Source organism: Apis laboriosa, unplaced genomic scaffold, assembly GCF_014066325.1.
Source record: "Apis laboriosa isolate Shangri-la unplaced genomic scaffold, ASM1406632v1 scaffold64_cov150, whole genome shotgun sequence".
Taxonomy (NCBI): Eukaryota; Metazoa; Arthropoda; class Insecta; order Hymenoptera; family Apidae; genus Apis; species Apis laboriosa.
Window position 1 is genome coordinate 3,257,493 of NW_025224011.1, and position 25,757 is coordinate 3,283,249.

General features: G+C 42.9%; 1 protein-coding gene across 1 annotated transcript in view; it reads right to left on the minus strand.

The window, feature by feature from the left end:
• The window catches only part of LOC122718508 (aryl hydrocarbon receptor protein 1), a 143,213-nt gene that overhangs the window by 80,129 nt on the left and 37,327 nt on the right, over positions 1-25,757 (minus strand). Inside the window, exon 2 of the mRNA XM_043943596.1 lies at positions 10,986-11,176. Within this exon, the coding sequence (XP_043799531.1) occupies positions 10,986-11,176 (191 nt within the window). The remainder of the gene's footprint in view (positions 1-10,985; positions 11,177-25,757) is intronic.

Below are 25,757 nucleotides of genomic sequence, written 5' to 3' on the forward strand. Positions count from 1 at the left end.
CCGCGAAGATCGCTATCCGAGGCTGGTTCTCGGTGCATGCTAACGACTAACGGGCAAACACGGGTTCGTTATAAAAAAAAAAAAAAAAAAAAAAATGAGGAAAAAACAAAAAGAGAGAGAGAGAAACGGTGTATATGTATATATATAAAATATCTCTCTCTCGAGCCAACAGCTCGACGGTTCCGCGACTGAGTTTTCGTTCTGTGATACGGAGAGAGAACAAAAAGAAAGAGGGAGAGAGAGAGAGAGAGAATCATCTTGGGGATCGTCGTCGACGCAACGATGTTTCACGGTCCGCGATTTCGTGCTTTGTCGTCTCTCGTTGCCGCGCTTCCGCTTGTTGTTTTACGTCCTCTAGTTGAACATCTTGAGAGGTTGGCGATGAAAACTTGATTCCATTAGATTTCAGATATCGCGAAACGTTGATTGATCGAGTTGTTTTTTTCTCTTTTTGTTTGTTTGTTTTTCTTTCTCTTTTTAAGTTAAAGATCTCGGTGAAAATGGGATGATTTAAGAGAGATATTCAAGCTTTCGCGAAAGCGTAACGTTTCATAACGAAAATTCCGTAATTTATTTTCCCCTCCTGTGCATACACGAGGCACAGTTCCTTTATCTTGGATCTCGCTTACGAGATCTGTAAGAATCCATTCCAAATTCGATCGAGATTATCGCAAATTTTCCTAAGATCCCTTCGATGTAACGCGAAGAGGGGTTGAAACGAGTCTTCCGTATCTTTTCAAGATCACCCGATATTCTTCTTATATTAAAATTCTTTAGAATTTTTCAATTCTCGTTACAACATCCCCTATCTACCTACCTCACCCTCTCTGGCCGAGTTACGACGAAGTTTTTGGAGGAGGGGGGAGGTGCTCACGTGACACACGACGGCGGCGGTGATGGTTGATTCGAAACGGAGAATCCATGGAAATTAGCGATGCTCGTTGGCAGCGGCGTTGCACGATGATGATGAACCCCGATAAGAGGCGGCGTAAGGGTGTTATTAGCTGAAAATACGTGGAACACCAGCGGGAATCGGGCACCACTCTTTATGGGAGAGAGGGAATGATAATTGCGAGAGTTTAGCCGTAATGTCGGCAATCATTTTAATTAAGAATAACTCCTCCCTCCTCCCTCCCACCGAGTTCAGACGGCGTAATTGGCGTATTTCTGTATTTTTGCCGCGGCATCTTATGCAATTGGCCTGTCGCGTCCCTTCGTGCCGGCAATCCGATTATGACCCGTGGGCCGCCTTATTCGACTCGAATGTTGATGACTCGTTTTCCAAGGAAATCTTGGAATTCGACTCTTTCGATCGATCGATCGATCGATCGGCTTGGGAAGGGAGATTGTTAATGTCCGAATGTAGAAATGGTCGAGAAGGTGCGGATGTAGGATCGTAGAGTGTTGGATTAAACGTTGGTCCTCTTGTAAAATTTATTTTTACATTTTTTTACATTTTATTTTTCTACCCAGTTCCAAAAAATGTTCGAAAAATGTAAAGATTCGTGAGGACTTCGTGAAAATTATTCGTATAATTAATAATTAAACTCTACGTACGAATGTAATAAGAGAATGGAGGGGAGATACAAGTGAAACGTTCCTTAAGTTATCGTTAATAAAATGAATTATTGTCTTTCTTCGAGGAAAATTGTAAATAGGCATTGGATCATAGAGTCTCGACGGAGCTAGAATAAGTCCTCTCTTTAGACTTTGTAACGTGTTTTTCCGTTCCAAAATTGTTTCGAAAATTTAATAATTATAACACGAATTTATTCTTATATATAAAAAATTCTCTAGAAATTATAGCTACGAAAATAAAATCTCAAGCTATTCGTTACTTTCCTGCAATTCGTTCATTAATTATAACAAGCGTATGACTGATAGCAATTAAAAGGTATCAGCTGTTCAGATACCAGTCTCCTGGTTATTATTACTCGTGTTCGGCCATTTATTAATTTTTTAATCGAGCCAATGATCGGAGTCGATGTTAACACGATCGATCGACCGACCGATCGATCGATCGATCTATCCAATTTGACTTTCCGGCCAAGGTGGGGACAGGTGTGGATCATAAGCGAGACGAGCGATCAGAGCTTGTCGGGACAATCGATTTTTCTGTCATCTTCGATAGTCCTGTCCGATTATCGGTGACGTTCAGCCGCCCGCGATGATGTACGCAACATTTAAGTCCCGTGTAACTCGTCCATTTACCGTTTTCGGCTATCCTCGAACATCTGCACTCCCGTAAATATATCCTTATCATCGACGCATTACGTGTACCGAAATAAATTAAGCAGCTGGATACCCAGCTATTTAAATCCCTTTTTCCACCATCGAACCATTTCTTCTTCTTCTTCTTCTTCTTCTTCGAGTTGATATACTCGAATATCATCCACGATAATTTATTAATTTTTAATTCATCTCGATGATACGTTTACAGAAAGAATTTTATTAATTTTATATAACTGTTCCGTGAATATAGGATGATTTTTTTTCTTTTCTATTTAAATCTCTTTTTCCACCATCGAACCATTTCTTCTTCTTCTTCGAGTTGATATACTCGAATATCATCCACGATAATTTATTAATTTTTAATTCATCTCGATGATTCGTTTACAGAAAGAATTTTATTAATTTTATATAATTATTCGGTGAATATAGGATGACTTTGTTTCTTTTCTAGAAAATTAATTCGACATTAGATCCATTTCATTTCTCGAGATTTTTTCTTACCTTCAAATAATTTGATAACTCGCCATTGATAATTCGTATACTTGATACACACATTCGAGGGTAAATTTCTAATCTGATTTATAAAATAAATCATATTTAAATAATCAATTAATCACGACAATCAATAATCGAAACAACTGGATCCCTGTACTCGAACTCCTTAAATCGTAAGTGGATTAAAAGTGGATTAACCCTCTTCTCAAAATCGTTCATCCGTCATTTAATCACCTCGCTACGAAATTACTATACACTCCCCTCGTTCAATCCTCCATTAATTGTTGTCCTTTAATAGACAGACCCGCACGATATTTATTCATAGCCGCGTGGACAATCACCGATGCGGTGATTTGCATCATATTTCATTACCGCAAACACGTCTAAACACATTGTACGAAGATACGAATCACCGTACGGGACGAGCAACGGCGAACGACGATGCTTCTCTTACGATGCTTCGATTATCCGAACGATTAATCGTTGCGTACTCTAGTTGCGTGAATTATCTGCGCCCGAGAATACGGATACGTTACACCGTGTTCGTTTCCTTTCGCGTGACCAACAACGACGATAACGTTGTTATACCGGGGACACACGCGGTGGAGAGAAAAAAAAAAAAAAAAAAAAAAAAAGAAAGAAAGAAAGAAAAAAAAAATGGAAGACGATCGAAATGATACAAGTTGGACACAGAGTCGCGTTTCTCGAAACAATAGATCGATAGAAATTATTGCGGATAATATATTGCGCACGGCCGATGCTGAGATAGATCCTTCTCGATATAACGTTTCGAACGAATAAATATATATATATACGCAAAAAGTATTTATCGAATTTTATTTCGTTGAGTTTTATTAAAAAAAAAAAAGATTTACGGTATATATATAATTTCATGCAAAAGATACTTAACGAAAGGATACAGTTTTTTGATAATTTAAATAAGTTAAATTCTGAAAGTAATTTCGAACTCTTGGAAAAAAGTAAATAAGGATTAATTTTACACTCGATATTAAATATTCGATACGACACAAAATATCAAAATTTGAGATAAAAGATTTACGATATATATATAATTTCATACGAAAGATACTTAACGAAAGGATACAGTTTTTTGATAATTTAAATAAAATTAAATTCTGAAAGTAAGTAATTTCGAACTCTTGGAAAAAAGTAAATAATGATTAATTTTACACTCGATATTAAATATTCGATACGACACAAAATATCAAAATTTGGGATAAAAGATTTACGATATATATATAATTTCATACGAAAGATACTTAACGAAAGGATAAAGTTTTTTGATAATTTAAATAAGTTAAATTCTGAAAGTAATTTCGAACTCCTGGAAAAAAGTAAATAAGGATTAATTTTACACTCGATATTAAATATTCGATACGACACAAAATATCAAAATTTGGGATAAAATTTTACGATAGCTATAAAATCGGGACAGTCGGTCGAGTAACGAGTCAGAAAAGAAAAAAGAACTCTTTCTTTCCCTTTCTTTCCCTCCTCTCAAACATGACGAAAGAAGAAAGGTGTTCCCTCGATCGAGAGAAACGACGGGCCACCGATCCCCCCGTCCGTATAAAGACCGATATTCGGCCGCGTTCTAATTGCCGCATTTTTAATAATGACGTTAATGAGCGATGGTTATCGCGTGTCCGGTGTCGAACCGATTAAAGGCAAATCGGATGTTGCCCGTTCGAAATGGAAGAGGACCGAATGCCGATACCGATCGCGGCCACGCGTGCCATTCCTTCCGTGTATCCATCTCCACACTTCGGGCCCCTATCGAAGGAATGCACACGCGCGCGCGCGCGCGCGGTCCGCGTTCGTTCCATCGGCTTGACGAGTCGCGGCAGATGTCCCAACGAACTTTTTCCCATATCTCGATCGCCGTTTCGGCCACGGATCGCCTCCTATGACACCGAACAGAGAGATGCCTTCGACCGATTACCGAGTACCGGTTAAATATCGTATACACCGTTATCAAGGCTTTAATTTAGATTCCTTTTAATCCGCTCTAATTATGCGACACTTTGGAATTTGGAGTTGGCCGTTCAGTACCGATTCGATACCCTTTATTCGATTCCATTGTAACATTTTTTTTTTAATAATTTACATAATTTTCCAAGAATATTACTTTAGAATGTATGTCGACAAATTTTGACAGAAGGTGAAATCGGTTTCGTATATATTTGTGAGAATAAATTGTTAAATCTTTCGGATATTTCGGAATTGATCGTCGGAAAGTAAGGGTTAAAAGCTCTGGTCTCGCGTGTTCGTCGCGTGGAAAGGGAAAAAGGGAGAGAAGCCGGTGGCGACAAGCGGAAAGAAAATCACTTTTCGAACGGCGCGCGCTGGCCCCCGGGCTGACGACTTCATAGCGATGGACGATCATGGGCGCGCATACGCACCCTTTCCAGCGATGCAAGATCATAAATGGATACCGCATCGCGATAATGACATGAAAAATGAACTCGAGCGGAGATAATCGACGAAATTAAATAATTGCGCCGACTTGGTTGCGCCGACGAATTTAATCGATTTACGATCTTCCATAATCCGGCCGCCGTTTCCGCTTCTCGACAACCGAGAGAGATCCGTCTCGTTGATTCCTTCTTCTCTTCCCCCTCCCCGTCCCTCCACTCCTGTCAACTCTTCCTTCTCGATTCGTTCGTAATAATAATTCCTCTCGCCGCCATTTTTATACCATTTTTATACCATCGACGCACAACGACCCCCCTTCCCTTCTCGCATTATTCCCTTTCTTCTTTCCCCTCGCTTTCCTCCGTTTAATCCTCGCCCGAATTTCTTCGAATTAACCGCGCCCCTTGTTTCCAGAATTAATCTCGTTTCCGTTTCTGCGCGCGTACGCCTTTTTTGCCTCGAGTATGAACCGTTTCCTAAATTCCCCCCCTCCTATTCCCCCCGTCACGCAGTGCTTCTCCCGCCAGGTGTCAGGTCGAAATGAAAAATGTAAATGAGTCGTAATGATGAGAAGGTAACTGTCCCGATCGGTATCTCTTCTTCATCGGCGATCGTGCTACGGCGTTCGCGTTTAAGCCACGTAAAACCCCGATCGGTCCCCGAACTGGTCCCCTTCAAAATTGCCCGCTCCGTCCATCAACGTTTCTCGATCCGTTCAAACGTTAATCTTTCTCCACGCACAATTTATTCCCAAATATTTTCAATAATTTTATTTTATAGTTACATATACGCAGTGGTTATCGAATCTTTTCCTTTTCTTTCCTTTCTTTTCTCAAAATTTCACGTTACGAACAACGTTCGAGTCAATTCGAGACAAGTTATATATATATATGTGTTGTAATTTTAACACTCGGTGTACGAGGATAACGAATCGAAATTTTTCCATAGAAGTCCAGAAAGTGGGGGAAAGAATGAAAGATTCACGAGGCGCGGAAAGAGAAAATTGTCTTTACCGGAAACGAGTATGATCGATGATACTAAGCAGCATGGCAAAGCGTCGTCGTTCAACAGTGCAAAGAATTCATTACTTTACCGCGTCGTTATTCCACCGGTGCGCCGGTGGGTTTTGATTAAGGTGTCGGAGGGTGACGAATTGTATAATGAGGATTTGATGCCCTGCGCGCTGGTAAGTAATTAGTCCACCGAGATTATTAATGTCTCGAAACTAACAATTTCATCACAGGGACCTTATTCCGAACGGCAATTCTCGCCTCTCCTCTTTGTCCATCTGTCACACGCAAGATCAAACTCAAATTATTATACACCGGCCAGAATATTTCTTTCGAATTCCTCGAGTTCTTCGACTCGCTCGTTCCTCAACGAAATCGAACGGATAATTCTCGTCCTTCTTCGTTATCGATTTTTCGAACGAGCACGAAAGAACGAGCTTCTTTCTTCTCTCTGAAAAGAAAGTTCAAACGCTTGAACTTTGGAAAACTTGTGTGATCGTGACGGGGAAGAAGGGGCCTTCTTGAACACTTTCTCTCTTTCCATCCTCAGCAAAAAGGTAAAACAAAGAACGAAACTCTCCTCACTTTTCGAAGAATCCGTAACGCGAATTTTTAGAAAACTTGTCATCGAGGAGGATCGAGATTGGGCCGTCAAGGAGGGCGTCGAGAAAGGAGGAGAGAAAAAGCGAGCGAAACGCAACACGGGAATAAGATCGACGCGGAGGAGGTTAATTACCGAGGCTCGTCGCTTTGGACCTTTTATGGGATCTACGGAGAATGGCGAGGAACGGGGGAGAGGAAGAGAGAGAGAGAGAGGTAAGAGTCGGTAAAAAAGCGAAAGAGGCGCAACCCCGAACGATCCGCTATCTGAATCTCCTGCAACGTTCGCCACCTCTTCCTTTTCTTCTTCTTCTTCTTCTTCTTCTTCTCCGTCCATTTCTCCTCTCACTTTTGTATTTTTCTTCTACTTCTCCTACCTCCCTCCTCCCTCCTTGTTTCTCGCCTTCTTGTTGCCAGCTAACCGAGGACGCACCAACCACGTGCCCGTTTGAAAAATCGGCGCGTTTACCGGCAGGCTAATTAATTTACATAGGGGAACGATTCTCCTTTTTCCTTTCCTAGTAGACTCCGCAGCGGGATCCGAGTGTGGGAAATGGACGATAGCACTCGGTTTCTTGGGAACCGGCGTCTTTACCCGCTCGATACGCATTCTCTCGTTCAAACAAAAATAGTATTGATGCATTCGTGGAACATAATTTCGACTCTTATTACGTATTTCTACTTCTATCATCGTAGAAACTGAAACCGAAAACACACAAAAGTAGACACGCAACGGGACGAACCCTCGATCCGTTCCAAATATATCCTTGTCAGTCACAAGAGGCCGAATGAAAAGTTCGATGAAACCAACTTACCATTAGATTATCCGATCAATACGATTCAAATCTACTTCTTAATATCGCGCTACGAAATCGCAAAATTTCTTTCGAATACGTTTTCGAGGTGTCAGGGTTCAGATTTTTCGCAATTAGCCTTCCCCACGGTGAGAAGAGAGAGAGGGAGGGAGAGGGAGAGAGGGGCGGTGGTCAGGTGAGGCAGCGGTAATGCACAAGAACTCCCAGGTATCGGGGCATCGGGCGACGACACTCACCCGGGAGTCTTCGGAAAAGATCCGAGGGCCGACAATGAATACCTATTAAAACGGTGTGAACAATGGCCGGGGTTGGGCCGTGGACCCCGGGCTCGGGATCGGTGGCCGGTAGCAACAAGAGCGCTAAGTAGAGGCCGGCCAACCTCTCTTGTGGCCCGCAGGTGATATACTGCGAGATCCGCGATATCGGGACGTCGCCTCTCCTCCCTCTCCCTCTCCGCGCGCCCCTACACCAACGCAACGCTCTCCGCGCGTCGCATTCCTTCGCACCCTCCCCTCCTCCCTTCCCATTCCCCCCTCCTCTCCCCCCCCCCCCGCGATCCGGATTCGTGTCCATTACCTCGGATACGCCGCGACCCACGCGTCGCTCTCGTTTCCTCAGGGGGTGGCGAACCTCGACAACTTGTGACCTCCGCCCGTCTTTCTTCTTAGAAATCTTAGAGACGGAGATCGAGGAAAAACGGGTTTTTGAAAATTGAAACGAATTTCTAATTAATTTCGAGGATAAAAAGTCACATCCTTTGGATTGATCTCGTCGCGGTGAACTCCTACGAGTAAATTATTGTTTAAGGATTAGGGAAATCGATACAGAAAATATTAAAATGTAAAAGTTACGTACAAGTTGATTTCGCGCGTGAAGTTATTTTTTAAGTTGAATCGTTTGGTTACAGATCGATCTGTTCGAAAATTTCCTACATTTTCTGGCAGCATCTTGCCAATACTGAGAGCACCGGTTCAAAAACAAATTGATCGATGCGAATCGAGGAAAAAGAAAGAAAGAATTCGAGCTCGACTTGTGATCGATCGAGGGAAGGAAAGGAAGAGGCGTTCAGGACACCGGGTTATCATCGGGACTTTCCTCGCGGGGGAGGGTAAGGAGGGCTTTCGTGGCCAGGTTCGCAGTACTTAACGGCGTTAAATCGATAAAAGTGTAGAAGCCGCATTACGAGGGTTTCGTGTGGGCACACTTAGAGGCCGCGCACGTTCGTCGTGAGAGATTGGAGAGTTGCCTTCTCGAAGACCGGGGGAGGAAGATAATGGACGGGAAGAAAGAGGAACGTCTACCCATTATTCCGCGCCGATTCTTCGATTGGCCCCCACCTGATTGCGATTGCAGATGAGATTGCACACCCGTGGCGCAGGGAGCACCACCGATTGCAGTTGCATAATTCTGCCTCCCTCCCTTTCTCTCTCTCTCTCTCTCTTTTCTTTCCGTTTGTCGTTTCTCTCCTTTCCATCTTCTTTGCTCGATTTGAAGTAATTCTTTTTTCCTCTCGATTCAAAGAGAAAATTAAATTTAATCGATTACCGACATTATTATTTATTACGAGGATTGCCCTTGCTCTTGTTAAAGCCGCCAACTTTTTCTCAAATACGTACCGATAAGCGGGCTAACCTTGAATATCGTAATCTTAAACAGTCACGCCACCAGCGATCCCGGTGGTGAAAACCGAAAATTGGGTCACGTTGATGCGAAACGATTTATCTCGCGGCTCCTTTATATTAAACGAATCGATGCTCAACAATTGGAACGAATCGATGGGATAAGTCGAGAAATCGTCGAAATCGAATTTAAGGATTCGAGAATTATATGTATATAAGAAATATTTTTGATATAGTTCCGTTGTAACGTGGCCAACATGGTATCTGGGCTGACCTAAAATTTAAAAATGTCATAGCCGCGCCGATATCTTGACTAATTATGAATAAGCAAATGCAAATGGGCCAGGCAATGTTACGATTCGGCGTCACGAACGGATTATAAACTCTTCTTTTGTAAAAGAAATTACAACCTTCCGGCAAATGAGCGCCGCGAGTTTCTCGTAATAACTAGGGCTTATCTTTTTACGACGGATTTTCAGGCTATTGATTGGCAAACCCTTGCCTGCCCACCCCTCGTAGCACGGGGCTCGTTCCTCCTCGCTTTTTCGTCTATCCGGGGACCGTTCGAAATCGATATGGAAATTTTTCCTTCCTCCGTTTAATTCCGTTTAGTCGGCCACTTTTACCACTTTTATCCAATGTTATCCCCCTCCTCCATTTTCTTTCCTTTTTTCTTTTTCTTTTTTTTTTTTTTTTTTCTTTTACGATTCGTTGCTAATTCTTGCAACGATATTATTACTTGAACGGCGTCAAAAGTGGTCGTAAATCTTAAATTAGAAACGAGAAATGATGGATGTTTCGAGAAATGTATGGAAGTATGCAGGTTGTTTCTAATTAAGATTAATTAGATGAATTTTATTCGGTTCGATGAATAATTAAAGGGTAAATGTGTATTTTTCTTTAATTAAAACGAAACGGCGATACGAGATCTTTTCCCTCGCCGTTCTCTCTCGCGTGCTACTCGAGATCAATCTGATCCCGTGATTCGAAAATTGAAGATTGATCAAGTAAGTGAATTATAATTATCGACATATATTAGAAATGGTAAATTATACTATAAATTATTAATTAGGAAGGATCGTAGAAGTTTGTAGATTGCGATCTGCGCGTTAATAAAGAAAAGGAAATAAAATATAAATAGAAATCATAAAGATCCGGCGTACGTAACTTGGATCTTAGAAAATTGTTCCAATACTAAAAAAAAAGAAATTCCTTTTTTAAATACCTACTCTAAATTTCCAAATCTCGAACGATCTTGCTCGTCGAACGTTGTTCCGTTTCTCAAATAAACAATACAATACTCGATAATTTGGATAATTTTAATCGTCGACAAATTAAACTAGAAGAATCTAGATATTCTTCCTGTTCCCTTTCCCGTTAAAAAGAAAAGGAAAAGAGAGAGAGAGAAATGGTAGAAGCATGCATCATCTGCATAGACTGGAGAGACCACTTCCTCCGCAACATCTTGCACAATGCACGATAATCCAACAATGGTGGCCAAGAAACGCGTGGATCACAATGGTTGCTTCGAGAAGTTTGACGGTGAGCAGACGAATTGCCGTATCGCGGAAGAACCGCCGCCCATTGTTTTTGAATCTTATTGTTTCCTCGGGAGACAGAGTAACGACAGCCTCGCGTGTCCATTCGCGAGGATATTCGAGGATGCTGATCTATCTCTCATCTAATAATTGATAATATACCCATCCGACTCTTTCCTTCCAATTCAACGAATTTAATTATTCGTAAAAATTGGTATTGAAGATCGAAAATCAACCTACCTTGAAAATAGCTCTTCGTCCGAAGGTAGCTGACGCTGAGTCTGAGGATGCTGAGTCTGTCCAGCTTGCTGAGGATATTTTGCTCGAACGGGAGCAACGAGGCCAAAGTGTCCAACTCGGCGTTCAATCGCTCCCGATGTCGCTTGCTGGGATTCGATTTTGTCACCCCATCCTTCTGCGGTGGTTTCAAGCTGTAAGATCGAAGCGAGATGCCGTATATTTATATAATATCCTTTCGAAAATTCTCGACGATAAGTTTCAAGATATAAAAAGAAAAAAAAAAAAATTAAAAGAATAGAAAAGAAAGGAAAATAAAAAAAAAAAGAACGGAGATAATCGTTCAACCTTCGAATTCCTGGTTACAGGAATTCCTCGGCCACCTTCGAGGCTCGAACAACAGGCGGCCTACGAAGCGAAAACGATCTCGATAATTAAAGGCGACCACTGTTCGAGGGTTGATTGACACGCGAGGAAACCCTGCGGACCGATATGCCCACTCAACGATTACGAATTCTTCGGGATAAGTATAGTTATTACTTAAGTATTTCTCCCATCTGCACTCCCTTTCCATTCCTTTTTCCCCTCCTTTTTCTTTTTTTTTTCGTTTCTTCACAATTCCACCACGTTTTCTCTTATGTACCTCTTGTCTCCTTTTCTCCTTTCTCGGCTCCCTCTCCCCCAGGTTTATTCCCAGGAACGGGGCATAAAATGTATGAATTGTAATTATGACGAGTGTAGAAGTTGACTACCGAACCACGTGGTGGTCGGTATCATCGTGCTCATTGGCGTAACCGCTACATTTTGTTCGTGCGATTTATAACATTCTGGAGAGTGATGCTTAAAGGTACGACGAAAAAAAAAAAATGAATTGACAAAATAAATTTCGAACGATTCTAGGGAAATTGAAAGAAAAAGAAAGATAAAAGAAAATCTCGTAGACAGATTTTTCAGAAAGTTGCATCGAATGAAACGAATGTTCTTTGCCGATATTACACGATTTATATTCCATGAAATTATCGAACGACACGTCAATGCTCGTTTTTACGTTTTTACGTGGATACAAGGTTACCGAGTACATATACGAATCGCTTATTTAATTGAACCGTTCACCATGGAATTGAGATTCCATGGCGGACAAATATGGAATCATGACGTTTTTGCATTTCAGGTAAACAATTTAAATGACCCAACTTTATATATATACCTTTTTAAACGGAACTTTTATCATCGCATCTTTCAACTCGAAATAATTGCAATTTTTATTCTTTAATTATGATACTCGCATCATACAAAGATGATACAATGATCGTACAACGATGATATTTTTCACTACTCTCTCTCTCTCTCTCTCTCCATCTATCTATCTATATATATATATATTATTCCATCGTTCAATTTCAAAAAAGTGAAATCTCTCTCGCTCGAGAGAGAATTTGAAACGAAACTTCGACTCGACGACGTTTTATCTATTTCCTCTCCCTTCAAGATTAAATTGTTGCCCGTGATATTTACGCGGGCGAGTCGCAACGAGGCGAAAAAAGGGAAAAAGGGGGAGAGAAGCGTGTGTGGAAATAGGAAAGGAAAGAAAGGAACGTGGAAGGAAAAACGGCGATGGCCTTAATTAAAATGCTTAGGGGTTAGAAAGCGTGATGAATGAGATTGGCGGCCGTGGCGCGCGATGGGCAGCAGCGGGAGAGAGAGGGAGAGAGAGAAAGAGAGAGAAGAACTCTATTAATTATTAGATGACACCGAATCCATTATCCGGGACGAGGAACGGACGGGCCGGGGTCCTCGAGGAATAGCCTCATTCAGATACCATTAGGGACCCACGGCCCTCGCGCCTTTTGTTCTTTCGCGGCTGCTTCCCCACCGTGCAAAACACGGTTAATTATCGGGACGGGAGGAAAGGAGCGCCACGTGGGCCGTGTCCTTCTTCTACCACCACCGATTTTCTTCCATTCACTCGATTCATTCAAACCATTCAAACCTTTCCCACATTTTTACAACTGTATCGCGCCAAAAGGCGGGGAGGAAGTTATTTTTATATCGTCCAAGAAGAATTTATGAAACATGTTGTTAAATGAAACGTTTCTGGATAAGTGTTGTACGAAAACAAGTTCTTTCTCAGACGATCTTCTCTCGAATATATATCGAGGAGCGAATTTGGTAATTTGGATATCGTAATTTTAAAGAATCATTCACTGATCGAGGCGCACACGAGATGGAATGAATTGGAACGGAAGGAGAGGAGGAGTGCCATTGGTGGACCCCAAAAAAATTTTTTATTTTTTCTCCCATTCGATCTTTCAAAGTCGAGATGATATTCCATACGATTTTGAAAAAGTATTTTTGCGATCGAAACGTTGGAACAACGAGGGACAAGATGATTTGTTTTATCGCGAGAGAGAGAGAGAAAGAGAGAGAGAGAGAAACGATTCGATTCGGTAGAAAGGGAAGAGGAAACGAAATTCTTGGGACAAGATTACCGACGCATTCAAGGAACTCGTCAAGGATATCCGCGGACGACTCGGTGCAATTTGATGACACTAATTGCTATCGTTAAGACTAACGACGAGCGGGGTAATCCGGTGAAATTTGGAAGAGGATTCGAATTCCCAATTTGATACGCCACTGCTACAGTTATATTTTCCATTCGAAGAAAAAAATATCTATTTAAACGTGTGCGTTTATAATAAGATCGTATAGCGAAAATATTCAAATAAATTCTTCGATTCTCTCCTCTCGTCAGTCTTAACCGATGAACCATAACAAAAATACGAAAGATCTTTCTTCTCTCGAGCCCACTTGACATTTTCGCCACGGACGCACGCTTGCCTTGTTAAACGAAAATATTATAACGTAATGTCATTTCCGAGCCTGTTCATCGAAGCGTGGACGTGTCTCGGTGAAACAATACGAATCGTGAAACCGATCGCGTTATCGTTACCGCCGATTCGATCAACTTGTCACGATGACAAGCGTAGAAAAAAAAGAAAAAAATAGGAAAGAGGAAAAAAAAAAAATAAATGACAGATTTCGCTAAATAAAATGTTGTCCCGGAGGGAGCCGATGAATGGAGACACGCGTTTACGTAACCGACTTTTGTTCCGGCGCATCGTGGGAAGAAAGCAACGTAAACCGTGCACTTTGCGCTGCAGACACTGCATTTGCAACGCGTTTTGAAACTCGAGAACGAAACCGATGCGACAATGCCGGCAATTAGAACGTAATTGTCCCTCGTTGTACCCGTTCTGACCGATTCCTCCAGTTTCCTATTTCGCGGACAGAATTCCGATAAAAATATGTGCCAGGGACTTTTGGGCAAATTTTATCGATTCTATCATCATGGATGTATCCGACACGATGAAAACGAAGAGAAAAATGGTTATCGATCGAAATAGAGTTGCAAACTTATTTTTCAAAGTAGAAGTAATTTTATCACGTGGATATGTAATAAATTTAAAGAGGAAATAAAGATTGTGTGGAACGTTCGTAAGACACGATTGAGAGTATAAATATAGGTATGTATGTATGTATGCAAACGTGGTACTTTGTTTTCTTCTTCTTCTTCTTCTTCTTCTTCTTCTTTTTCTTCGAGAGGTAAGATTGAAAAAGCGTTTTGTATGGAGTTGTAAGATGAGGGGATTGTTAATTTGAATTTTACTTTGTTGCGGCAATTAACTATCATCTTAATCAGCTTATTTGTAACTCCCATGGTAATTGGTTCCCATTAAATTTGAATTACAGTTGCTGGCCATTACTAAATTTGGACCACACGCTTTTCTCACAATGGTCGGTTACCATCTGACGATTATTTTAATTACGTTTACCACAACAACCGGTTATCACGGAACCATAGATCGTAACTCTCCTACTAATAATTAGTAATAGTTGCTTTATTTGATGGAAGGATCCTTCATGCGAATCCTTCGATCCGCTAATCAGATCTCGAGTAATAACCACTCTTCTCGATTATTCTGAAAATTCTATTTATCACGAACTCACAACCACGCACGTGTAATCCTTATACGTAGACTCGAGTCGACACAATTTTTCTCATTTTCTTCCGCTCCTCTTCCATTCCACGATATTTACAAATTTTATCGTAGATCTTACGATTAGAAGAATGATTATTCGAAAATGGAAAATTTCCTTTCTTTCCTACGATTCTTCCAGAGGAATAAACAAAGTTTCCTCGTGCCAATTAAATTTCCAATCTCCTCCATCCAATCTCTATCGAGTTTCCAGAAGAGTAGCGACACGACCACGACGGGCAAAGAATTTGAATTTCCCTCGGCTGGAGACGGCGATTTTCCATCCCTCTGTTATCGGCTCGCTTCGAATCGCATTTTCCAGAAGAGTGACGCGACCTTGGATAGGGATCAAACTTTCATCGAGAATTCTAAACTCTAATTCCAGCTAAGCTGCTTATACCAAGAAACGAATTTAAAAGCTACTTATACTATTACCAAGAAACTGTATCGCGCTTGGTTTCATAGGGAAGGACAAATGCGAGTCCCGGGTTTGATTAGAATTAAATAACACGAATCAAAGGTGGCACGATTGGACGGGTCGACACGCCATCCACTAATCCATCAGCTCAACGACGGATCTCTCCGTAGATTATACCTCTAACCCTCGACGTTGGCTAGCTTTTTCGACAAATACTCGATAGCATCCCCCCTTCCATCCCTTGAGATCGATTCGAGCGGAAACCATGGTAAAATAAACATCGGAACGATCTTATTAATCCTTCCAATTTTCACGATTTAGAAAGAAAATTCTTCCATCTTTGACGTTTTAATTTTAACGGATCTTGGCGGTTGACATCTTAATTTAAAAATTGATATTTCTTCGAAAATCGTTTTCAACGAGTTGAACCAAGATTCGTATCATATTCCTATGCGAAAATAATAATTACCAATTAGTATCCGCATTTTATTCATTAATAGAATGATTATTCATTGATAGAATGATCTTAACAACTAATAAAATCTGCGATTATATTTATACACATTATCATCTTCGCTATGTTAAATAGAGATTCAAGATAGAAGAAAGATTACCTATTTAACTGGATAATTGAATATTCACCAAAACAATTCCGACTTAAATTTCAATTGGAACGCCAATTTCATTCTCGAGGCGTTAAAAAAAGAGGAAACCATTTCCACGAAAAGTTCGCCATTTTGCCCCCGACACCCTTATATCCTTTCCACCCTTTATTCAACAGGACAGATGCGTCTGCGTATCCGTTTTCGTCCCTTCCTTCAGTGGCTCAAAGCTCCGTCGCTTCGGTTGACGTTCCTCCTCGCAGGAGAGGAGGGTGGCCGAGAGGGAAAAGGGGGGTTGATCGTTGGAACGTAACGAGGAGACGCGCAGGCGCCCGGGAAGGGTGGGTCCACTATGGATTTTCGAGGGTAGAGACGCTCTACCAGTGGAGTTCCGGGGTGGCAGACAGCATGGGGGAGCTCCCACCGCCAAAGGGATGCTAGCCTGTTTCCTGGGATGGTGATATACGCGATGGAGGGAGGTGGCGTCTAGGAATGCCTGGCATCGACCTTGAACCGCGGCCTCTCGCAAGGGATGGAAACGAGAATTCCATTTCCTTGGGGGTTAAGTCAAAAGTTGTAACGTTTTCAATGGATTTTTAACTCTGAATTACAAATTTATTAAGGATTGGATATTGGATAATCGAAACTTGGTCTACGAATTTTACGATTCGTAGGATAATTAATCAGGGGGTTGAAACGGAGAGAAACGAGAATTCATTTTCCTTGGGAATTAAATTGTTTTTCAATGGATGGATTTTTAATTTTGAAGTACGAGTTTATTAAGGATTGGATATTGGATAATCGAAACTTGGTCTACGAATTCTACGATTCGTAGGATAATTAATCAGGGGGTTGAAACGGAGAGAAACGAGAATTCAATTTCCTTGGGAATTAAGTTGTTTTTCAATGGATGGATTTTTAATTTTGAAGTACGAGTTTATTAAGGATTGGATATAGAGACTTGGTCTACGAATTGTACGATTCGTAGGAGCGTGTGATAATTAATCAAATCGTTGTCGTCGAGTAGTTTCGTCGTTTCGTTAATTAAGTTTCGTGGACGTTCTCTCGTTTCTCGAAAATCGATGTTATCGAGGCAGATCCCGTGGGACGATAGCGGAGGTATCACTCATACCGGCCCAAGGAATTACAAAGCGAGGAGGAGATAACGATTCAACCGGCTGTTGGCTGTCCGCGATCAAATCGCATTTTAATGAAAAAGTGAAAATTTCGTTTCGTGCCTGGCGGAAATAAAGCAGAGAACGGACTTTTTTTTTTTTCACCGCAATTACGAGAATCAAAGTTTCCAAAGAAGAAGAGTGGCTCATTGTGTATCGCTTACTTATCCAATTTTAATTCATATATTTCGTAATTCCTTGTAAGACTCCTTTTTTTTTTTTTTCTTTTCTTGAAACGTCGTTATTCCATAACGAACGAACGAGAGATCGATCCGAATTTCCCCAGAACTTTCGAAATTTCCTTTTCCTCGCAAAATCCACGCAACGAATTTCGAAACGAGCGGAAGTGCATTCGCCTGTCAACGTGGTATTTCGTAAGCGGCGGGCAGAAAGAGCGACTTTCGACATCCTGTGGCGAATAATCGGCCATATGTCGGCCAGAATTAGTGGTCTCTTCGTCCACAAGAGACCTTCTCGACAACAAAAATGCAAATGCAGCTGTTAAGCTACTTTCGCGGTCGTCGATTCTCTCTCTCTCTCTCTCTCTCTCTCCTCGATCCACTCCCCGTCCACAAACTCCACTTCCCTTTTGCTCTTTCCAACTTGTCCTTTTCTTTCCCTTTCAAAACCTAAGAATCACGCATCGATCGAGCCATTACCAATTCATAATTTATTTTGCAAATAAATAATTATCCAATCCTTGCTCGCCGACGCGAAAATCAGATCCCTCCATCTTTCCATCTACGCTCCGTTCGTTCGACGCTTTTCGTCGGCCGAAAAAATGGAGCATCATCCGAAAGGGGGAGAATAAAACCTGAATAAAAGGCGCACAAGAACTTTGTCTTCCTTTCACGCTGAGGAAACACGCTGCTTTCGAATCACCGAAATCACCGAACGCCGACGCTTTCCGCTAGAAAATCGGCGATCCCATGGAATCTTTGCTGCTAACGGGAGCAGAAAGAATCGGCACGCGTTTTTAGGCCCGTTAACAAACCAGTCACTTACGCCTTACGGTTAACATTACACGTACCGGCGTTCAACCAGAGCGTCGCGAGCTCTCCCTCCCCTCCTCTCCCCTCCCCTCCCTCCTCCTCCTCCTCCTCTTTTCCTTCATTCACCTCGCGAATTAATTACCGTGATCGTTCCCGGATTAATTACGGCCGGTTGCTATCCCCGTGTTCCGCCGCTTTTTCACCCGCTCGCACGCGATTCGCCGGCCGAACATCGCGAGGATCACTCTCCTCCGCTCTCCTCGCCCACTTTTTCTCCGCGCGGATCGCGTTTTTCGCGCAGCGTGGTCGAACGATTGTCGGGATGGGATCGATTCTTTCTTCCTTTCTTTCTTTCTTTCTTCCTTTCTTCCTTTCTTCCTTTCTTCCTTTCTTTCTTCCTTTCTTTCTTCCTTTCTTCCTTCCTTCCTTTCTTCCTTTCTTCCTTTCTTCCTTTCTTTCTTTCTTTCTTTCTTTCTTTCTTTCTTTCTTTCTTTCTTTCTTTCTTTCTTTCGGTAGAAAATCTTATTCGCCGCGAGTGGAAGGAAAGGAGCAGTCCGTCATTCTTTGGCCGATGAACGATTGTTAATCCAATAGGCGTGCTGCTGGCCGTTAATCTTTGGGTCCTCGTTGCGCGTATCACCTCGAACAATCTAATCTCCCCGAGATTACCCGCCTATCTGTTTCAGAGTTACACCGTGCAATTTAAGACGCATCAAGTACAACGATCATGGGATTCTATTAAACGAGAACGTTTGTTCTTTCACCAGAGACAATAATATATATATAAAGAGAGAGAGAGAGAGTATTTCCATGTTGTATTTATTTAGGCGGGTTGTATCAGGGAGCCTGACTATATAGAGCGCGTAACTGGCGTGACAAACGGAATTATTATGCGAGGACGAACACCTCTGCCGAGATACGCAACGACTGCCGGAACTAATTGAGTGTACTGACGACGAACTGAGACAGTGTTTCGAGGGATTACTTCGAGAATAATCGCGAGGCCCCGCGAAATTGCGAATTCGCGGGATCGAGTTGCGACCGCGCGATCGAGATACATACACGTAACCTTCGTTTGGAAATAATGCGAGGAACGTGTAAGATCACTTCTTCTGCTTCTTATAGTTATTATAGAAGAGATAAATTGTGTTCCCTCCTCTCGTTTCGAAATTATTTTCCATTTTCTTGGTTTATCGTACGATGAATATATTATTTTATTATCTCCATTCGAATTTGAAACAAGGATGATGATGATAATAATAATAATAATAAAAATAATTTCGCGAATAACACGAGAAGGTTACGCCATCTTATTCCAACAAGTTATTTATCCATTCGAATTTGAGAAATAAATAACGATAATAAAAAATAAGCTCGATACGAGAAACGCGAACCTATTTCCCTAATTATATTGTTTCCGATTTGAAATTTATTCGAGTTTCTATTATTTCGATTCGAAATTTTATTGCGAGATCTCGCACGAAGTTACGCCATTTTCCTCTCTATTATATATCAATACAGTTTCTTTCTATTTGAATTTCAAATTTACCTTGGAAACGTAAATGGAAAATAACAAAAATAAAGTTTCGCTTCGAGCCACTTTCGATACTCGCTTCGTTATTCACGAAATTTCCAACGAAATTCGTTCGAGAATCCCCAAAAAATTTATTAAATTACGATACGATTTTCTTTTTCTTTTTCTTTTTTTTTTTTTCTTTTTCCCTCGCAAGTTCAAATTCAACTCGTAACTCGTAACTCCCCTTCCCCTCTAACCCCTTTATTCTCCGCTGCCGCTGCTACGCTTCCATCCGCCATCCCTCCCCGGCCGAGATCGGTTCGCGATTCCGCTTAGAAATCTCGACGCATCGAAATCTCCACTCCGTCCCACGCAGCCGCGAGAGATCCCCGTGCGATCACTCGGACATCGACATTACCTCCTCTGTTCGCGTGATCGTGCACGGGCCGGCGAGGCGGCGAATTTCGAATTCAGTGGAGAATTTATGGCGGCGCGGCGGCCCAGCAGCGGGCTCGAGAGCCCTGCTAGTTGTCCCGGCCGACGACTGAGAGAGAGAGAGAGAGAGAGAGAGGGAAAGAGAGAGGGAGGGAGGGAGAGATCCTCTTTCCCCTCTCCCAATACGACTTTTGCACCCGTTGCGTTTTCGGCAGCCGGGAGATTTGTGGTCCCAGGGATTCGACGATTTAGATGTTCATTTAATTTAGTCGTCGTCCGTCGTGCTCCACGGCCGACGGACCCGTGCTTCATTAATAGTCGAACCAAGCAAATAAAGGAGCTTTGATTTATGCGGTGACCGCCTCGCGTAGCGTCGTACCAACGCGTCCACACCACGCTTCTCCGCCACCACGGGCCCAGCGCGGTTAATTAAATTGTTTATAGTCCTCGTGGTCGTTTCGTTGGTGATTTTCTGGAATTAAGGCTTACATGCCCTCGACGTTTCGAGGATTCTCCAATTATACCGACGATTCTCTCTCTCTCTCTCTCTCTCTCTTCACCTTGGATCGGATGGACGAGGAGGTCGAGAAAGGAGAAGAAGAAGGGGAAGAAGAAGAAAAAAGGGAATAAAGGGAATGGACGCGGATGGACGCGGAGACGAGTTCGTTGAAAGTTTGAGATAGAAAAAAAAAAAATGGGGATTCCGGTCGTTTATTGGAGGAGGAGGAGGAGGAAGGTGGTCGCGTTATACACAAGGGTGAAGGGTTGGCGCGCAACAGTCCGCGGCTGCAGATGCTCGATAGGGATCGGAAGAGGGAATAACGTCGCTTTACGGTGGAGACCGTAAACAAAGGCTGAACAAAGCGTGGGACGTCGAATGGAAAGTCTCACGGATCTTCGTTAATTGTGCGGATTGAGCGTTGATCCCCTCGCAGCGATATCTTCGATTTTCTGCAATAACGCATGGCACGGGCCATGCAACATAAATTCGCGGTGGACGGTTCGCGGAATCCCTCTCCTCCCCCCGATTTCTGGGAACCGTCATTCGAGGGTGTGGCGGGAATGATGTAATAACTTTTACTCGAATTTTTCTCCCTTCCTTCTCTCTTCCTCTCCCTCTTCTTCCTCTTCTTCCTCCTCTTCTGACACGGCCAAGCTATGAATTTTAAACGAACTAATTTCAATTTTTTCTAATCTCCATTTCCTCCTTCCCTCCCTCCTCCGTTAAATTAATTAAAAACAACAAGGTTAGAATATACAAGGATAGAATATACAGGCACACGAATATACAGGCGGAATAAACTAAATTCATTTCACGGAGCATTTTCGTTCCTTGTAATTGGCCTGAGAGTGAAGTCGAAAGTTGCAGACGCCTAGCGAGCGGCAGATCTCTCGGCGAACGGAGAACTTCCGGCGCCCTTAATTGCGGCCAACGCTTATTAGACGCGGCGGCGACCGCGTATGCGCCACGCATGCAAATAAACCCGCTCGCGCGTTTTAATATGTATATTTTGTATATCCTTTGCACGCATATTGATGTGCATACAATGGCGCACGCTCGTAATGAGATGCGAAGGGTTCCACGTACGGTCGAAACGAAATACACGTTTGGCGGCTGCCAGATGCTAATTATCGTCCATTATCTAACGTCCAGTAAACCCGTGAACACGAGGATCGAACGGATCGACATTAAATGTCAGTTATTAAAAAAAATTCATGAATTATTAACATTCTCTCTCTCCCTCTCTCTCTCTCTTTCTCTCTCTCTCTCTCTCTCTCTCTCTCTCTCTCTGCGTATCGGAGCTTGATCGATCGATCGAAGGAATCAAAGTCGAGTGGCACGCTGTAATCGAAAGATGCCGAGTTGAGAGGCGTCGAATGCTCGATTAATCGGTACACGGTGGTAATTAGTCGGCCGGTGAAAATTGAGATCGCGCTTTATTTGGCGAGGCGTACCATCGACAACGTTCCATCTCTGAATCGAGTCGAAAAAAATTTCCAAGATATATATATATGTATATATATATATATATATATGTGCGCGCGTTTGAAAAGAAAAAAGTATAAACGGCGAGATTTATCAATTTGAAAAATCACAATTTCCAAGGGAAAATAGGGAACGCGATGCAAATGAAGGCGAGATCGAAAGATCAAACGGGGCCGACAATCATTTACGAACGGCGTGTATGTTTCGAGCTCACGTGTGGTCTCGTTCTCAAAGGACACTTTACGAATGATAAACCGCTCCTAATTAACCCATCAACCATTGCACATGCTCGAATACGTACGTTTAACAGGTAGCACGTTCCGAACGACTTAAGTGCCGCCTCGTCTCGACGGAAGAGAGAGAGAGAGAGAGAGCGAGAGAGTCATTATCACCAGGATCGCCTATTTCAGACGCGATTATCTATTAATCACGCATCTCGCGTTACTCCTAATAAGCAACCTCGCGGGATAATTGTCGAGCATCTTCGTTTTCTCGAGATCGAATTTCAGCGATTCCATCGATTTCTAAGAATGAGTCGATTCGAAAAAAGTTTTCCTCCATCTTTATCTTAATCTCGAATTCTTCGCATTATCTCCGACGAGAGAGATTCCCGAAGCGTGCTATCAAGGCAAAACGGCAAATTAACCACGCTTTGCGTACATCTGTTGATTCCACAATTTGATAAATTAAAAAATATTCAATTTCAAACGAGCGATAAATCATTTTTCTCCGCGTCCGCGGAGATAATTAAGATATTAAAAACGCGATACTAGAAAAACAAATGTTCGAAAATTGGAAATTCGATTCTCGTTCTTTTCCAATTTTCCTTTCGAATCGTCATCCCTCCCGTTCCGACAAACTGAAATCGATATCCCCCTTCCGTTCAATCCCCCATAATCGGTGCCGATTTGCTCGACGAGGTTTCGTGTCGAAGCGAAAAACCGTGTCGCGGCGCGCTCACGTGACGGAGTAAGAAATCGCGAGAGCGCGTGGTTTAGGAAGGAGAGTCGTTAATCAAGCGGCCGAGTTAGAAGTCAACAGGTGCGGGAACGAAGAGAGGCCGGCTCGCTCTCTCGCACGGGACACGCATGCCGCGCGTGTGTCACGACGACCCTCCTCTCTCTCTCTCTCTCTCCCTCTCTCTCTCTCTACGCGAGATTAGCGGTTCTCCACGAAAACTGGGACGAAAAAGCACACCTGTATATTGTATATATATATATATATATATATAAGGTGTGCAAATAAGTTCTTCTTTTTTTCTACGATCATAACGAATTCGAATTATTCGAATTGTTTCTGGCATCATTCGAAAGAGCGTTCTTTCGTTTTTTAAGAAGAGTCGTGATGAGCGCTATGCAACAATTTCGAGCGTTATGGCGCAGAAAGGAAGCATGACGTTCGCGTCACTGTTTACTTTCCGCGTTCCAGGTTAGGAAATCAGCTGTTGAAGCTATTGAAATGGTTTGCGCGTCACTGGGAGAGAACGTTGTATCTTACGGAACGTGTAAAAAGTCGTAGATCCAAAGATCTAAAGCCGGAAATTTTAATTTGAAAGACGACGATCGTTCGGGTGCGCCGAGAAAATTCGATGACGGTTGAGTTGGAGAGGAATTGCTCGACGAAATTGCGACCAGGCGCGAGAAGAATTGGCAGAAAGATCAGGACAAGATCACAGAGATATCTATCCCACGCGAAACAATTGGATAATCTTGTAGCTGATTTACGTAATAAAATCTTGAATTTGGAAAAAAAGAAAGGAGGGGAGGGGAAGAACTTATTTGCACTCCGGCATAAGCTTTTTAACGAGGATATCGTTTTTTCGCAACGATATTACATCGATACCGATCGATATATAAATTCGGCCAAGAGAGATTATCGAGGGATCGAGTGGATTAAGTTGGGCGCATTAAAGCGTCGTTAAGGTGACGCGTAAATTGCGATCGATGCAATCGATAATAAAATTTATTGTGCACGCTCGATCCAGCCGCCGATTCCCTTAGCTGGAAACCGGTCCGATTCGGACGGGGAAGGCAATCTTCGGTTTTTCGCCTCGCCTCGCGCGCGGATACCAATTTTCTCCGGGTAATTATCACTTTAGAGAGGGGGATAGCGGAGGCGCATTAATAATCCGCGGGAAACGCGGATGGCTCGCGCCCAATCGCGCGTTTCGCCTCGATCGATCGCTCCGTGTCGATTCATCCTCGAGATTACGATCCCGACTCTTTACGACTCGTTGATTAAGCGATGGGTTTGCTAAGCGCATCGGAGAACGATCTCGCCTGCCTTCGACTTGGTTCCATAACTATATATATATATACATATACATATAACCGCGAGAGACGTCTCTTTCGAGGAGTCAAAAAAGTGATCGAAGAGATAAGTTACCGATATCTTTGATCAAATTAATCATTCATCATCACGTTGAAAATACTACTTTTTCACGTTCGCCTTCTGTGGCAACTGTATATCTCGCCAAATCGTGTTCGCGATCGATAAAGAAATAATTTATTCGCGTGACAAATTATTACGTTACGAAATTTTTGGGAAATCTCTCTAACCTAAGACACGAGAGGAACTATCTGGTAGAACATAGAATTCGGGGTGGACGGGATCGAGGACGATGTCGGAAGGTGTGACGAACGAGCGAGGCATCGAGTTCTCTTCTAAATGGTTTCTAACGGCGTCTTTAATCACTCCATCGAGGCCCCGAGAGGATCGAAAAAGAAGGGGCCGCGGACGGAGTGGACGGAAGGGGAGGAGAGAGAGAAGGGGAGGGGAGAGGGCCCGTGCTACCGAATTCCCGTGACAAGGTACAAGGAACTGGAGAGCAAGTTGGCGAGCAAAAAGAGGGACGCGGGGAGGGAAAGGAAAGAAGGAAGGTGGAAACGGGGCTGCTGGCAAACGCATTTGTCGGCTGTTGGCCCGGTTCTCGTCGCTCTTCGGCCAGCAGGAAAGATTAGTGGTCCTAATTCCCGTGCTCGTTCGTTGCTCAGGAAATCCCCACGGTGGAGAGACAACGCGCGTCTCTCCCTCTCCCCCTCCCCCCTCTCCCCCCACTCAGTCCGGGGAACAGCGAATGGCGAGGGGAGGAGAGGAGAGGAGAGCACACGGACGAGTTATCTGTTCCGTTTCTCCCGTTTTGAGCCCGTGTAGGTAGGTTGTGTAGTAGGTTACGAGTGTCCGAAACCGGAGGCCACGCTCGTGCTGGCTACCGTAAATGTAAATATCCTACGCTCTCCGCATTAACATACGTCCCCGCAGCCTCATTAAGGATGAAATTAATTATCCATTGGAATCGTTTCTCGTGTTGTTCCACCGAGGCCCGAAACTCGGCAGGCGGGAGAAGGACACGGAAAAATTTGGACGAATCGCTCTTCTTTTTCATTTCAATTTCGCCTTTCCTCGATATAAATAATATATATATATATATATATATAATGTTCGACTCGATCAATCTTTCGACGAAACAATAATTCTTCCAAAGATTCACAATCCACGGCGTTTGAATCGAGCTCCCAAACGAGATGAGAAGAGAGAGAGTGAGAGAGAGAGAGAGAGAGAGAGAGAGAGAGAGAGAGAAGAGCGCATCCTTCGATAAGCTACCGGTGGTCGC